The sequence below is a fragment of the Propithecus coquereli genome, unplaced genomic scaffold (assembly GCF_000956105.1).
Source record: "Propithecus coquereli isolate 6110/MARCELLA unplaced genomic scaffold, Pcoq_1.0 Scaffold28, whole genome shotgun sequence".
NCBI lineage: Eukaryota > Metazoa > Chordata > Mammalia > Primates > Indriidae > Propithecus > Propithecus coquereli.
In genome coordinates this window covers 564,749-581,420 of record NW_012148396.1, presented here as the reverse complement: position 1 = coordinate 581,420, position 16,672 = coordinate 564,749, and the positions used below count along the sequence as shown (strand labels likewise).

The 16,672-nt window shown below is 41.6% G+C and overlaps 1 protein-coding gene across 2 annotated transcripts in view; it reads left to right on the top strand.

Annotated features, from left to right (window-relative positions):
* ADCY8 (adenylate cyclase 8 (brain)) overlaps window positions 1-16,672 on the top strand; it is a 238,777-nt gene that overhangs the window by 88,594 nt on the left and 133,511 nt on the right. For both annotated transcript variants that reach the window (XM_012647996.1, XM_012647997.1), the window contains exons 4-5: window positions 4,764-4,875; window positions 13,298-13,425. In XM_012647996.1, the coding sequence (XP_012503450.1) occupies window positions 4,764-4,875; window positions 13,298-13,425 (240 nt within the window). The remainder of the gene's footprint in view (window positions 1-4,763; window positions 4,876-13,297; window positions 13,426-16,672) is intronic.

The window sequence follows — 16,672 nt, the reverse complement described above, 5'->3', positions numbered from 1 at the left end:
TATATGGCATATTACGAAAGTGCCTGTCACCATGGAGAAAGAGGGAACAAAAAATAACTACCTTTAAAACGAAAAGAAAGAAAAAGGAAAATTAAACAAGCCTGCACACCAACACCAACATACCCAGGAGCCTTAAATTCAAGGAATATGTCGTCTTTCTTTCTGCACTTATATCATGAATGGCTAAAGTCACTTCTGCTCCCCACCCCTCCAATCCCGCTCATTTATTTTACATCATGGAATTGAATTCTTACACTGGAGACTCTTTTCCAGAAGTTCACGCCCCACTAAATTAAAATTTAGTTTCCTGCCCTGCATGTCTCTGCTAAAATAAGACCAGGGAGGAGGATGGTCCTCAGCCCTTGTCCGAGAACAAAGCTGACCAGCTGCTCCGCCCCCTTCCCCAGCCCCCAAAGCAAACCTGCTGCTGTGTTGGGAGCATTTCTGAAATCATTTCCAATCCTGGCACCCTCTTTATGGTAACCCACCTGTTTATTCTTTCTTCTCCTTTGCTTGTTTTTTCCTTAAATTTTGATGACCTTTTCCTAAAAATATGTCTGTTGTACATTTCTAAGTCTTACTTATACTTCATATAGTTCATTGCCTTCTGTCAGTTAGAGGTTAGAAGCACCATGCTAGGGAATTCGTGTGCCCAAGAGGATGGGGTGTCTACAGAGCTGGGTCCCCATTCCAGAGCCCTCTGTATGAGACACAGCCCTGGTGAGACCTTGCCTGCATCATTTCATCTCCCTGGGCCACAGTTTCCCAATCCAAGAGCTCTTTGAAACGGACAAAGCATTTGAACTCTGAAGTTGATTTCAGCTATAAACCTCTTGAGACTTCACCAGATTTACCTGGAGAATCCACCTGGCTGCTCAGCTTTTTACTGGGCTTCCAATCCCCCTGCCCAATTCTATTTCTCATTCCCGTTTTTTTTATTCCCCCAGATGTTTGAGATACTTTGTCTATTTGTTAGGGTAATGCCATCTGCTCTATCCAATAACTTCCCAATTTCAATGATTTTAACACAATCAAACTTACACACACAAATGTCCACTGCTGATATTCCTGGTCAGTGGATGATTCAGGAAAAAAAGCCCTTGTGTTTTGTAACTACCATCTCTTGAGCCTCAAAATTCTCTGCATTCAGTTATCAGAAGGGAATAGAAGTGGAGCATAGAGTACTCAGATCCATTTTTTTACCACCTTGACCTGGAAATGACGTGTGTCATTTCTGCTCAGATAGCATTAGTGAGACGTGATCACAGGGCCCCACCCGGGTACCAAAGGGGCTGGGAATAGTGCTGCTGACTCAGTGGTCTTTCCCAGTGCCAGGTGGGTAGGCCGTGAAAAGGGCTGCATGGGTTTGGTGGACTGTCAGGCCTCTCTGTCATAGTTCCTTTCCCCCTTTCCAATCAGCCCCCCAACTCCAGGCCATGTGCATTTGCACATTTGCTAGCACATGTTTTTTTTCCAGCATATTATGGGGGTACAGATGTTTAGGTTACATATGTTGCCCTTGCCCCCTCCCCCTAAGTCCGAGTTTCAAATATGTCCATCCTTCGGGTGGTGCGCATGCTAGCACATATTTTGAAGGTCTATTCAGAAGACAACTTTGTCTTTATCTCTTCCTATGTCCTAGTAGACATTTCAGTGTACCGTTGTCAAGGATCAGAAAAATCCTCATTTTTAGCGTCTTGCTCAGTCTGTTCACCTTAAGGGGCTGTTTATTTTCAGCCAGGTCCGTTGACATATGTGATCACTACATCTGCCTGCGGACTTGAGTTTCACATATAAGCAAAGTGTAATTGAATGGGCTTAGAAAACCTGTTGACTTTCTAGATCCATCTGCATGGCAATTAAGCACTCTCAGACTCCCAAAAACTTCCAAAAAGTGTTACATACCCTCCACTTACTGAGGACTATGCTGTGATTTACAAGTTATCTTCTTACAATAGCCCTACAGGGTAGCTTTCATGATCTTTGGTTTATTATCAAGAAAATGGAAGCTCAGAGAAGTTAAGAAACTTTCCCAGGAACACACAGGAAGAAGAGTTTACACAGGTCAGTGTTCCTAACAATTCCATTGAACTCTGCTAAAGCTTCCTTCAGGGTTCTATTTACAGAGTGACTATTGGGTAACACGACTTATTTTTAGCCAAATAAACAACTTACATAACAAATGGAGTTGAAAATTACTATGACCACTTCAGTATGTTCATCTTAGAAGGCTACAAATTTATGCCAAGAATCGAAAGACTTGAGAACTCCAAGCCCAGCGCCTGGGGGTAGCAGAATGAGCAGTAGAATGAGAACGAGGGCCCTGGTTTCTGCCTCTGGTCTTTACTGTACAACTATGACTTACACCAGCGCTTCTCAGTGTTTAGTGTGCACACGAACTACCTAGGGCTCTGGTTACAGCAGATTCCAACACAGTGGGTCTGGTGAGGGGGCTTGAGATTCCGCATTTCTAACAATTTCCCAGGACAGACTGTAACCATATTCTGAGGAAGGAGGACTTAATTCTGAATATTTCTGTTGATTGGGCTCACGAAACGTATAATGAGGCCGACTGTGTGCAGGGCAGGTGGGATACAGAGGTGACTTTCTTCCTGTTCTTCAGCTAATAGATGGAGCACACTTAGCCATGTAAGACTGTGCTATAAAGCGTTAAGTGCCATGACAGGGAAGGGCACAGGCAGGACAAGAGGCTAGAGTTGGGAGTAACTGACAATGCTTGGGGAAGTCTCCATAAAAGTAGAGTCTTAACATGACTCTTGAATGACAAGAGCGGGGTCTTGAATGACAAGTCAGGTTTTAATAGGAAGCAAAAAGAAAACAAACAAAAAACTATGCCATGGGACAGGTATATCATGTACAAAGACACAGGTACATAAAGTATGGTGGGCTCAGAAGACCTCAAGAAGTTTGATGATAGTGAAAACAGCACATCTGGAACTTTTATGACCTTAGCTCTCAGGGAATCCATTTCTTCTTTCAATAGGCTGTAAGCTCCATAAAGGCTATGACAATACTATCTACTCACTAGTGTGTCTCCAGTGCCTGGTGCACAGTAGGCATTTAATTAATAAGCTGTGGAATGAAAGAATAAATTAATGAACCATTCTTGCCATGGACAGATGGATACTAATATTTGGGATGTATGGATCTATAAAGGGAGTGGGTTGAGCTAGATAGACTAAAAGCCCTTCCGCCTCCCACCTGCCACGGAAATGACTTTTCTTACTTGAAAAGTAGCATAGTCTATCAATGAATAGTATGGATTCCAGAGCCAGGCTGCCTGATTCAAATCCTGACTCTTCATGATAACAGGTTCTACCTTATACGTTGTGCAGAATGAATGAGTGAATATAGAAAGAGCTCTCAGAGCAAAACCAAGTCCACAGTAAATACTCTGTCAGTTTTGCTCCTTGTCTTCCCGGCTCCATTCCTGAGACTCTGAGCATCTGGAGGACAGGCAGTGGGTATTATTTATCAGTTAATCCAACTTTCTAGCACAGCGCATAGCTGGACACATAGTAGATACATAAATATTTTCTGAAAGAATGAGGCATCAGCTAATTAACTAAAGCAATAAATTGTAACCTGAGGTCTAAGTATTCCTAATGAGTCCATGAATAGGCTTTGGGGAAGCCTACACTTGAAATGATGTGTAAAATTTTGAATACTTATGCATTTTTTAGGAGAGAGAATACTTCTGGCCAATTAACTATTTTATTAAAACTAATAAAGTTTTTTTTTTTATTTTGTAAGATTTGCCGTTATTTTATGAAACACTAAGAAGAGAGGCAAAAAGTTTGGCACGCTGCTAAGATTGTCAATTGTAAGACACATCCCAGTTTCAGAGAAGATAAAACATGAGAAATGATGAAGTATGCTATTCTGTTTGGGGTCCCATCCTTCCTTTCAGGGGTCCCTGAGATGATGTGGTAAGGTGGGTGGAGCAGTGCCCCTCAGGCAATTCAGCCAGGTGGACAATCCCAGCTCTGCTGTGTGCCGCCAATAGGATGTTGGGCAAATCCCCTTCCTCTCTGAGAATGGAGAGAACTATGCCTGCCCCAGAGTAACTGGATGGATTAACCAAGAGAGTGCTCATACAGTGCCTGGATTTTAGAAGGCTTTTGAGAACTGCCTCTTCCCTTACGACAAGCCATGTGCACTGAATAAGACCTCATGTAACTGAAATCCTTAGTAATGTGAGTTTTCAGTAACTGCCGGAGGTCTCCCAGATTTTCCCACCTATTCTCATAATTTTTGAGAAATGTCTAACTCTATTTGCCTGCATTTGGGTAGAGTACCTGTCATCGAGCTGAAGATGATGAGGTTTTAGGTTCTCCCCCACCCCTATGTCTGTTTTGCTCTGTGTTCATGGCATGTGCATTGCTGTTCATTGTGAAAATATAGAGATAATTTATAAAGTCTCATTTTGCTCTTCACAACAAATTGATCTGTTCACAGTGACAAATTCCCTTTTGAGTTGTTTTCGTTGTCCACACTCCCCAGCCCTACACAGGAAGAAGGGCTTTCCGTTGTCCCCTTGCCCTTCCTGAACTCCGGGGTGGACTCTCTTTGCTGAGATATTTGTTAAATACGGAGACATTCCTCCTGAATCCCATGGCAAGGAGAGCTAAAATCTCAGACCACAGAGACAGTTGATTTATTTGGATGGTGTTGATGTCTCTCTCAGGATGGATTAAAATATTAACATGCTTTCTCCGCCCCACCCCCTGCCCTGTGTTCAGTATTCTTTTTGCAGATGTTAAAGGATTTACCAACCTCTCCACGACCTTGTCCGCTCAGGAGCTGGTCAGGATGCTCAACGAGCTCTTTGCCAGATTTGATCGACTGGCCCATGTGAGTTGAATTTAATTCCCTCCTAGTCCTCTGCAGGAGTCAGGGACTGCATGTGGAATTAGGGGAGAGACAAAGATTCAGCCTTCATCCCGAATGTCATTACCATTCTGCATCCTGTCCCCAGGCATGGACCCCGACCCTCTCACATTCTGGGGACTGATGTCAGTTATTTACAGGTCTCGGGAGGTTTGTCAGATTAATTTTTCCAGTTGAGAGACAGCTGGTTGAGTGACAATCAAACCCAAGTCCTTTTCCTCTGCTTTCCACGCCCCCAACATTACTTCCCGCCGCATGTGGCCAGGTGCCATCCAGCTGCAGCTTCAGCGCTCACACATGAAGTGATGGCTGTCTGCAGTTTCCTAGCCAACCCCGGCCGTCTGGAATGAATCAGCCCGTTCGTAAAAACCAGTAATCTACTGGACCATCCCACCACTGTTTTGTTTGACCTAACTTAAGAGCTTTGTTTTTAGCCAACAAGACAGTACCTTCTTTTCTGGCTGGTTTGTTCAGAGCCGAGCTAGAAAAGAGATTAAAGGAGATGGGCATTTGTTATCAAAACACAGATCTATAGTCCTGAAGCCTCTCAGGTTACCAAGGAATATCATTATCACAATGTATTTCAGAGTGGGCTTTGGGTTCGAATAAGCCTGACTTAATTTCCTGCTTTGTAAAGTGTGTATGTTAGTGCCAACTTCACAGGGCTGTAGTGAGAATTAAATGAGACCACATACATCAAGTGGGAGTTCATTTTTGGAGTATCAAAATGTCCTCATTTGAGGCCGCCTCACTCCATGGGAGATCCATTCATACTTGCATCTAAGGACCTAATAGGTGTTATACATGGTGCTATGTGTTAAGAACATGAGAATGATGAGAATGCATTTCCTCCTTTCCTAGAGTTAAGTCTAGTCAGGGATACATAAATAGGTAATCAATGCAGGATGTGCCATGCACTATGATGAAGGTAAATCTGGGGGCTATGGGAACACAGAGATAACACATAACCCTTGGATCAGAGAAGACTTCCTGGAGAAAGTGACTCTTAAGCTGAGTCTTAAAAATGAGACAAACAAACACAATTTTTTATCTCATTTTAGAATACTGTTCAGCAATAAAAAAAATGATCCACTGATATATGCAACATCAATGAATCTCAAATGCAATATACCAAGTAAAAGAAGCCAGATACAAACTGCTAGATATTTTTTTACTCCATTTACAAGACATCTTATAAAAGCTACAATTACATAGGCAGAAAACAGATAAGTAGTTGCAAGGAGTGCTTGGAATGGAGTCAGTGGCTGGATAGCAAAGGAGGACAGGGTGGGGTGATTTTGGGGGTGATTGTGGCTGCTTTGCATTTTGATTATGGTGCTTGCATGACTTCATACATTTGTCAAAAGGGTGAATTTTACTGTATGTTATTTATACACTAATTAGCAAAGTGAAGAAATCAGGGAAGGATATTTTATGCAGAGGAAAGAACAAGAATAGATATTACTCTGTATATGTGGACAAACAAGAAGAGATCACTGGAGGGGAAAGTGCATGGTAGGAAGTGATAGAGACGAGGCAGCAACATAGGCAGGGACCCAACAAGGAACCCAATTATAAATTGTAGCCACTGGACAGCTATTGGATGAGAGGCTGGCAAGGGCAGCAGAGGAGGTAGAAATTGAGGGCTCCTCCTAGTAGGAGAGTTGGGTTTACCTGGAGGGCAGAGGATTGGGAAAAAATATATATACCATTCCCTTTTATTGTTGCACCAGTGGGTCCTTAGATGCAAGTAAGAATGGATCTCCCATGGAGTGAGGCAGCCTCAAACGAGGACATTTTGATACTCTAAAAATGAACTCCCACTTGATGTATGTGGTCTCCTTTAATTCTCACCATAGCCCTGTGAAGTTGGTGCTAACATACATCCTTTGCAAAACAGTGCACCAGTGGTGGTTGGTGTCAATTACACATAGTTATTCCATTTCCTATCATGGTACTGAATATTTTTGCTCAAAGATGCCAAGATGAACAAAAATGTGCCTCCAATGAGAACTGACAGGTATGATCAAGGTCAGTTCTGGTGTCACAGTACCCACCTGACCCAGAGATGGCTAATGAAGTAAAATTTAACTCAAGTTATACAACCAATATTTACTGAGTACTTACTACGTGCCAGGCACCATGCAAGACTCTGGAAAGACAAAACCAGTCCCTGCCCTCAGGAGCTCAGAGTCTGGCAAGGGAGAATGACAGCTCCATACCAATTGCAGCAGTGTGGCACAAGCAACAACAGATACAGAAATCCTGATGGACAAAAGAAGGAGCTGTCAGATGCTTGGGGGAGGGGAGTGATCTGGCAGCACCCAGAGAAGAAGCCATAGGCAGGCTGGGTTTTGAGGAAGGGCAGGAGCTTTCGGTGCCAGATTAAACAACATAAGTGCCTTCTAGGCTGAGCCATGGTGCAAAGGCAAGGAAGTGTGAAAATGCACTGCTTGTTTGGGAAACTGTAAGAAAGTCAAAATCACTAGGCCATGAAGGGCACAGGAGACTCGGTGAGAAATGAGCTTGAAGAGGAAAGGAGAAGCAAATTTTGGAGGGCATGGTGCAACGTTTCAAGGAATGTGGACTTTGTTCTGTAACCTGGGCTTTCCACCCTCGTTATCACATACACAGTGGGGGAGAGGAACCAAAGCCAGGACACAAAGCTGACCAAGTGCAAGTGGGTGCAGGAAGCCATAGTCTTACCGTCTGGGATATGAGTCTTATTAAAAGATCTTAAAGGAAAAAGTGAATAACAAGTTAAGCACAGATATATGATGGAGTAAACATAGTATTGATTTTGATAAGAATATTGAACATTCGTAAACTACCTGGTGGATGCTATGCACTGTGCTGAATGCTTTCCTAGATTGCGTCATTTAGTTCTCACAAAACACCTACAAGGAAGGTTCTTTATTGTTTCCATTTTACAGAATGAGTGGCTGAGGCTCAAAGAAGGAAAATAATCTACCCAGAACCATCAGTAGGTGGTGTGTCTGTGAATCAGACCCAGATGAACTGAGGTCAGCTGCCTGCACTCAATCACTAAGCCACTTCTCAGGCATTTTAGGGGCTAGAGGACAAGATGTCAGAGAGGTAGAGGTATTGCTATTCATACAGGGCAGCTTGAAGGGTGAGAATCAAGTATGGGCTTGTCTTGAATGTACCTTGGGCAAATCATCTCTCTGAGTTTCCGTTTCCCATCAGAATTGAAATGAAGGATAAATTCGTGTGAACTGCCTCAGCACAGAGGCTGGCTCAAAATACATCCTCACTACACATTAGCTCCCAGTAATCCCCTTCCCCCAACTCCCACCCACCCCAGATACATCAGTACCTGCTACTATAGAGGACTCTCCTTGGACATGTTCGAGAAACTCTGCCAGTGAAAACAATTCTACTCACCTTGGAATGAGAAAACCTACTTCAATTCTTTCTGCCCCAACCTCAGGTAGCCACTTAACCAGCTGGGTTATAGGCTCTGCTTTGTATAAAAGAAGATCGAATTTGTACTTTTTATGGTGTTTTTTAGCACCAAAATTCTGCAGCTTTATAATTCTCTCTAGTTGCCTTGTCTGGATGCTTTGCTATAGATTTTCATTATATTAATGATGAGAGAGAACCTATCTTACATGTAAATGGCATACACAATACCCATTTATTCATCGTGTTATTAAAATGCTTCGAAGTCTTATATTAAAGTTCCTCCTAGTTTGGTTGAATTTCTCAGTGCCCTTGTGGTTCAAGCTGCTCACCGTAGAACATTTTCGACCCTTAGTAATGCCCTTGGCAAACTTTGGGGACATTAGTCTTTGAACTTCTTTTAATAAAATGGTCCCTACCTAACTTTCCCCATCCAAATTAGGAATGTAGAATATATATACTATTATGAAAGCCTTAAGACAAAGAACGTATTTATTGTTGCACTTTTGACATCATTACATCTTAAAACTTTTCTTAAATTGCTGCCAAAACCAAAAACAACTTAAATTTCCAACAATAAAAAACAAAACGCTATCAAAAGCTAATCAACAGACTAACCAGAATGAGATAGCTCTTTTGTACTGACATAGAAAGAATTTCATGACATATTGCTGCATGAAAATAAACCTTCTTCAGATCTATAAACATGGTATGATAAATTTATGGCTAAAGAGAATAAAAAATAGTGTATATGTGTGAACATGTACTGTACACGTGAGTGCATAGCAGCCTCCAAGGAGGGGGCATGGAGACCAGACTTCCAGGGCATTGTGTGTCTATGAGAAGAGACAGTCCAAGGGGACTGTAACCTTACCTGCAGTTTCATTTTCACCGGTACTACATTTCAATGTATTACTGGTGTGATTACAATTAGATTAAATAATATAAAATTTGACAGTATTTTTAACATAATTCTTTTTAAATGTACATTAATGGCATTAATTTTTTTCGTTTTGAAAATCTTTTTTTCATTTTTATTGATTTTTTTCTGGTTATTAAAGTAGTACTTGTTCATTGTATAAAATCCAAACATCAAAGATGCACATAACACAGAAAGTACGCATCCCTGTAATTCTACTCCCCACATAGTATAAACATTTTTAATAATTTGGTGCCTATATCTCCTAATTTTGATCTACTCTCTACAGTTGTGGTTTCACAAACTCTCTGGGTTTTTTCAATATTTTTATAATATCAAAGCCATCAAATACATAACCTAATCATCTGTACCCCCATAACATGCTGAAATAAAAAAAAAAGCCATCAAGATGAGAGGAAAAGGATTATAAGACTCAAAAACATTTGCAAAAAGACCCTCACCATGCTTTATTTTTCTTTTTAAAAATCTTTTCCCAAAGCATTCTGGCAGTTTCTGGCAGAAAGAAGTTACTTGGATAGTACTATCAAATTATCTGATAGCTCATAGGATTTAATCAGAAAAATGTATCTGCAAATTGACAGAACTTGAGAGATAAGAATCTAGGCCTTTTATATCTACATATAGGCATACATACATATGACCATAGAGATATTTACATATCTCTATATCTATTATATATATGAAATATGTAATATAGTATGTATATTATACACATTTTATTTTTATATATAAAATATATTCTGTATAATATATGTGCATATATATACATATATGCACATACCATTTATTTGGGGCCCACAGATTTTCAAGGGGGCTACCAGCTTCACCCTTTGTTTATAAGAAAACCAAACTCTGAACGTGAACATTATCACATCATTGCTCAGTGTCTGCCCTAGAAAGGTAATAAACCATTTTACACAATCTCCTACCAAAATACACTTTTGTCAGGAGATCTGCCATTCTGAGCTTTGCCATAATTCCTGCAGTTTTATAAAGAAAGAGCCCAGAGCCCCACAGTCACGCAGACATGGTTTGAATTTCTCTTGGGCCTGTCACTTGCGGCATGGACTTCCCCTCCCTAAGCCTGCTGCATGCCTCGGGAAGTGATAAAGACTAGGCAAGATAAAAGCAATGCTCTTAGTGCATAGCTTGGCACATGGCACGTGCTCAATAAAGATTAGTTCCTTTCCTCATTAGATTTTTCCAAAGTGCTATCACCTCTGTTTCCATGGAAAGATCACAGATTAGGAGTTGGTGAGTCGAACATCTGGGCCAGATTGTGACTTTTGGCCAGCTCATCTATGGCACAGGAAGTTTTTCATATCTCTCATACTGAGATTTTTATATCTATAAAACAGATGTGACTTCTGCTTGCCCTGCAATGTTCAGGGCTTTATTGTGAGGCTCAAGAAGAAAAGATAAGGAGCAGCAGGCTGAACGCTGAGAAGGCTACTTCCAGGTGTCAGTTGTTATTGTCATTGCTAAGTGATGGCTGTGCTTACCCCGTTATGTATTAAGGACAAGATAGATTATTTTGGCACTTGTCACATATGGGAAATTGAAGCCCACATACAGTGGCCTCAGTGTCTTATCCAAGGTGTTATAGCTGGTAAATTTGACTGGAAAGTAGGTGTCTGATTCTGAGACCAAGTCATTTTCTGTTCTGCCTCTCTCCCTCAGCCCTCCCATAGCCCCCGGGGAGGCAGACCCATGCACCTGCGTTTGACAGCACCAGGCTCCCATCAGTCTGAGTCTCTCACACCAAGCTCTGCCCCCAAAAGACCATTTGCAGATGAAATCACCAACCTCTGCCTTCCCATCTCAGTGTTCCAAATCTGCAAATCAGAATAAGGGATTAGAACATTGGTTCTCAAATTCTCCTTCATAGACAAAAATTGGGAAATTTTAACTTATAGGTATGAGACTAAAAAACAAAGATAGGAACAAGGTAGTGAGTTTTTGTAATGTTAAATTTATTTAAGTAGAGAACTTTCCTTCATTCTGAGAATGTCTTTCTACTTTTTTTCGTGTTAAAAAATACCCTTGTTTTTATAAGGACGGGAATAGTAGATAAAATTTGGATTGCTTTTATTTTTTTTTTTTTTTGGTGTTTATTGATGGTTTTTTCATACTTCTTTGGCAAAAAAAAAATAAATTGTATGCCACAACAGTCGCCCAGACCCTCTGATTTTTTTTTTATAATGGTCCCATAGATTCCACAAATCTGGGGACTGCTAGGAGAAATGGGCAAGGAACTCTCTAAGTTCCATTCTGCTCAAGATACTGCAGAGGTCTTAGATGGAACAACTGAAGGCCTTGAACTTTTTTCTATTGACCAGTCAGACATCATTGTCAGCTCTCTTGCAAAATTAGCTAAATTGAAGATAGGAACCCCAAGCTCCCAAAAATAATCCTGGGGCTGCTATACATGCTGTCAGAGATCTAAGATTGCATCTGTGCCCATTTGGGAAGGTTGGCAAGGCCCCAGAAATCTAATCCGGATGGGGAAGCACCAGAGCCAGTTCTGATTCTCTTTTCCCTGTCTGATATTTGGTTTTTGTTGGGAAGGTGATTTCATTTGTTACCCAAACATAATGGCCCAACTCCCAATGAGATTAGGAAACCAGCACAGTGCCTTACAGCTTGGCACCGCAAGGGCATCAACTGTGCTGCTGGTCTGTCGGTGGGCCCTTTCCTGTCAACAGCTCCCCTTCTCCTGCCCTGTTTTCCCTAGGAGAAGCCTACATCCACCCAGCCTTAGAGCCATAAACCCCTAAGACTTCAGATTTAGAAGGCGTCTCAGAGATCATTCAGTCTCAACAATCCATACAAGGAAACCAAGAGGAAAAGTCTCCTGTCCATGATCAGAAATGTACATGAAGGAGCTAAGCCTGGAGTCCAAGTCATCATAGAGAGAGGCAACATTAATTTAGTGCTCCATCTGCCAGACCCTGCTCTAAGCCTTCACATATATCATCTCACTTAATCGTCACAATCACACAATGAGACAGGTTCTATTATTATCCCCATTTTACAGATGAGGCAGCTAAAGCTCAGAGGATAAGTAATTTACCCAAACATTCATAGCACAGATGGGGATGGGGTGTTGTCTGGGATTTGATCCCGTGCAGCGTGACTCCTAAGCCAGAACTCTTTGTCCTCATGCTGTCCTGTCTCAAGTTCTCTTTCCTCTAAAACCTGCAACATCTGGCTGCTTCCCATCCAGTATAAAGGTATGCTCCATTTCCTGGTTGCTTGGTGCTCTTTGAACTTTGTAAGAATTGTGTCCTCAAGATTGGGAATCCACCAAACTAACAACTGTCCTACTTCTCACCCACGAAATGAAGAAAAAAATTGTACCTCACAGGATTGTTGTAAAGATTAACTCTGTTTAATATATAGTGTATAATAGGGGCTATTATTAATCATTTTTGTGTCAGGGAAAATGCTTGACTTGTTATAGATGTTTTTGCTTTTCCAGTGAACAAGCATATGAATTAATAAATGATTTAAAGAATGTATAAAACATCGCCCTTTTTCTTAAGGTGCCAATATCCTAGTTGGAAAGGAACTTAAAATAGAGTTGAAATAATAGGCATCCCTAAGTGGTTTATATTTTTAAGTGCTTATTTTTGACTGCTAAAAGCTGTTATTTCACAGACATGTTCTGAGAAGGAAGACACTGCTTTGCTGGGGGCTGGATTCCTAGGGGAACACTTTGGACACTCTTTGCCACGCCTGTCCAAGTGATGAGTGTACAGGTCATAGTATACAGCAGCCATGTGGCATTTGAGCTCAAAATCCAGTTTTTTCCGTGATTCCCCTCCACCTCTGGGCCCTTCAAAGCCCATTTTGGGTGTACCCCTGATTTCCTGGGAAGATAGGGGAAGTGCATTTCAAAGGTCGGTGCTCCTGGCTCCAAGATGCAGACCACCTGATGCTGCTCACTTCTTTTCCAAACCTTTCTGAAGAACTGATCCTTCTGCTGACACAGTCCTTTCCCTTCCACTCTGTTCCTTCCAGGAGCATCACTGCCTTCGTATTAAAATCCTGGGGGACTGCTACTACTGCGTTTCTGGACTTCCTGAGCCCCGCCAGGACCATGCCCACTGCTGTGTTGAAATGGGCCTCAGCATGATCAAAACCATCAGGTAATTTGTGATTTCCTCCATACCTCCTGAGCCTTCCTTGTGCATGATGAGGAAGACACAAAGCCCCATCCAGCCTTTGTGGAAACTCGTGTCTATGGTGAAAGGCAGAGCCTTTGATTTATTTCACAAAAACTACACACCCATTGGTTCTCTCATATAAATCAATGCGCCTGTTAGCTTCCTTATTTTCTAACTATACCTCACTTTTAATTATTTGTGCTACAAGTTTCTATTATAAATGTCCTTGTAGAGCTGCAGCGAGGAATGAGATGAGCATAGCCCTTGCCTTCAGGGAGGTTATAGTGCAGAACGGGAGATGAACGCATAGACAGTTTCAGTGTGGCCTAATAAGCTTTGTCATAAATCAAATCCAGGTGCTTGGGGGAATAGAGGAGGAACAATTAATTCAATTTGAGATGTTGGAGAAGGCTTTCCAGAATGGAGATGTCTAAACTGCTTCCTGAAATGTGGGCGGACATCAACAGGGTCCCGGAGGTAGAGAGAAGAGCTTTGAAGAGAGAGTGGACATGTGCAGAAACCAGGATGTGCTGCAGTGGCAGCTGGTAAGGCCTGGGGTGAAAAGGTGGTGACGGATGAATTGTAGCTCAGAGCAGCCGGGGCATGCAGGACCTTCTCAGCCGTGGTATGGGGTTGCATTGTATCTTAAAGGCAATGGGAAATCATTAAAAGGCTGCCACCAGAGTTGGCTTCACGGGTATGTGGCAAGTGCTTTTGTCTTTGGTCAGCATATCTGACAAATAGAGGCTTGATAAAGGGAGAAGGAGTTATTGCGGCTGAGGACTCTGGAACCAGACTGAGTATGGCTTCGGAGTAGAAGTTCAGCATTGTCAGAACTCCCCTCAGGGTTCCAAATTAGTTGCAGAGCCTAAATGTGCCATCCTCACACAACCACGGCAAAGGCAGTAAGAGAGAATACACAGGCAGAATTCCTTCATATATAGTAATACATGTATATATCTTACTATATATTTATTACTACATGTGTGTGTGTGTTCCTAGGTGGTGGCCCAAAAATATCAGACTTAATTGGTCTAGGGTAGAGCATGGGATTTTGTAAGCTTCTCCCATGAGCTGAATGTACAACCAGCCTTGAAAAACATTATGTTTAGAGCAAGTTCTTTAAGGTGGGATGCAAGCAGGGAAAAATTATTGCAATAGAAACTTTCTCAAAATGTAGCTTCACAATTTTGAACTTTTCATTGCAAAGTCCCACTTAGACCACAGTAAAAGATATTTTCATAGACAACCCCATTTTCCCCAAAGGAAACTTACTAGGGAAAATTATATCCTCCCAGAAGTTAGCATGAAAATCCCCTGATGAAGACCATACTTTGTTGAAAGAACGCTTTCATGAACAGCTGGCAACAGGGGTACAACCTCCCAAAGTGGAAGTTAAATAACAAAGATGGTCACTCAACAGTCTTTGCACATGGAGTGCTATGGGAGAGCTGCAGGGCCTTCTTCTGTACTCTGCACCCAGTGAGCTGGGTATGCAATTGCTCCAGCAAAGGAGCAGCAGGAGCCCTTCAGGGAGGATATGGAGAGGTGGACGGTCAGGCAGGACCAGAGGCCATGGGTCTGGGTGCATTAAGGCCAAAATTTGGAATTTCTTTCTTGTTTGGGCAAGATCATATTTTTACTCTTTCATTCAAAAAGAGAAGGAATTTGAAGATCAGGAGACAAAAACACTCTAGAGACCTTCTCTCTCCCTTTGTGCCATATCTAATATAATTCTAAGCATTAGTCTGGCCATGATTCCCAGCCCTGCATTAGGCCACTGCCCTGGCTCTGGGCTGGCCAGCATCATGATGGGGGTGGATCCAAAAGAATTCTGCTTGCATCCAGGCCTCTGTAAAAACTGCCAGATTATTGTTCCAGTGAGGGCCAAAGACGCTAGGAATCTTCTAAATCCTTTTAAGTACCTTTCCATCAGCAGAAATCATGTGCCATAGTGACAGCAGCCTGCCTTTGGAAAGGCACATGTAGACTTTTATCATATCTTAAGCAAAATATTCAATTGCCACATCTTTTTGTGCAATCTGTCCTCAGGGGAAGGAAAAGTATTTGAAAGCAATTTCACAGTTCTCATGCCTCATTTAAGAGAATTCTTTGAAAGTCTCCCGTAAAGCCAAAAAGAGGATTTAGGAGATAAACACGTGAGATGAAAACGTATAGTACTTTTCTACTAGGTATCTAATGGAAACCAAACCCTTCATCACCCTAATAACAAGTAGGCAGGTGGCTAAAGAGACTGCTAATGTCTCTGCTATTGCCCTGTCTTCTGCAGAGATTTGAAAGCTGTCTCCTTTGGGGACTATGAAGAGAGGAGCCGGAGTTCCCCTTTGGTAAATGGAAAAGGTTGCAGATGCTTTCTGACTGTTAATTTGGACACTTGAGAATTTTGCCCAGAAAACTAGGATGAATTTTGATAATGTTTTAACTGGTATCAAGGGAATCAATGGTACCGACACCCAAAAGACTGGAGATCTCTACAACCGATTAGGTGTGTGCACCTTATTCTGTCAATCAGTAGCTCTGTCAACAAGTGTTTGCTAAGCCCTACCATGTGTCAGACACTGTGCTAAAATACAGTGACAAACATGTCACCGGGGGGGAGGGGTCTTTGTCCATGTGTGTCCTTTAGGAAGATCACTTGGATTTATTGCCTACAAAATAAGGAAATCAAATCAGACAGCTCTGAAGTCTCTTCCTGTTCTGAAAATCTGTGATTTATAACCATGTAAAAAATCAAGTTTAAGTAGCAAAACTTTCTACAGACATTGCATAGGAGTTTGTGTCTTGACCTTAAGAAAAAGATAAGTTGCAGAGATGAAACTGCAATATAAATGAACATCTGTAATCAAAATGTTTTAAGATACTTAGAGCATTATCATTTCCCTTTCTGGAGAAGACCTTATCCATCCTCACCATTTTATCCAATTTAACTTCTCATTTCCAGAGTTTTGGATTTGGACAATGAAAAGTGAAATTTGGATAGGTCAAAGTGACTCAAGGGCTTTCTGTTTTGTTAGTTTATTAAGAGCTGTTTTTATTTCATCAGGATAAGACAATTCAGGAACATATTTTTTAACTGCATGAGTCAGAGTCTATTAATACCCAAACAACTCCTTGATTATAATGTAGGTGATTTGAGGTCCAGCATTAATTCTTCTAGTTAGCAAGAAATCATGGTACAGAAGAAGAAACAGGAGCTCTGGAATTAGGC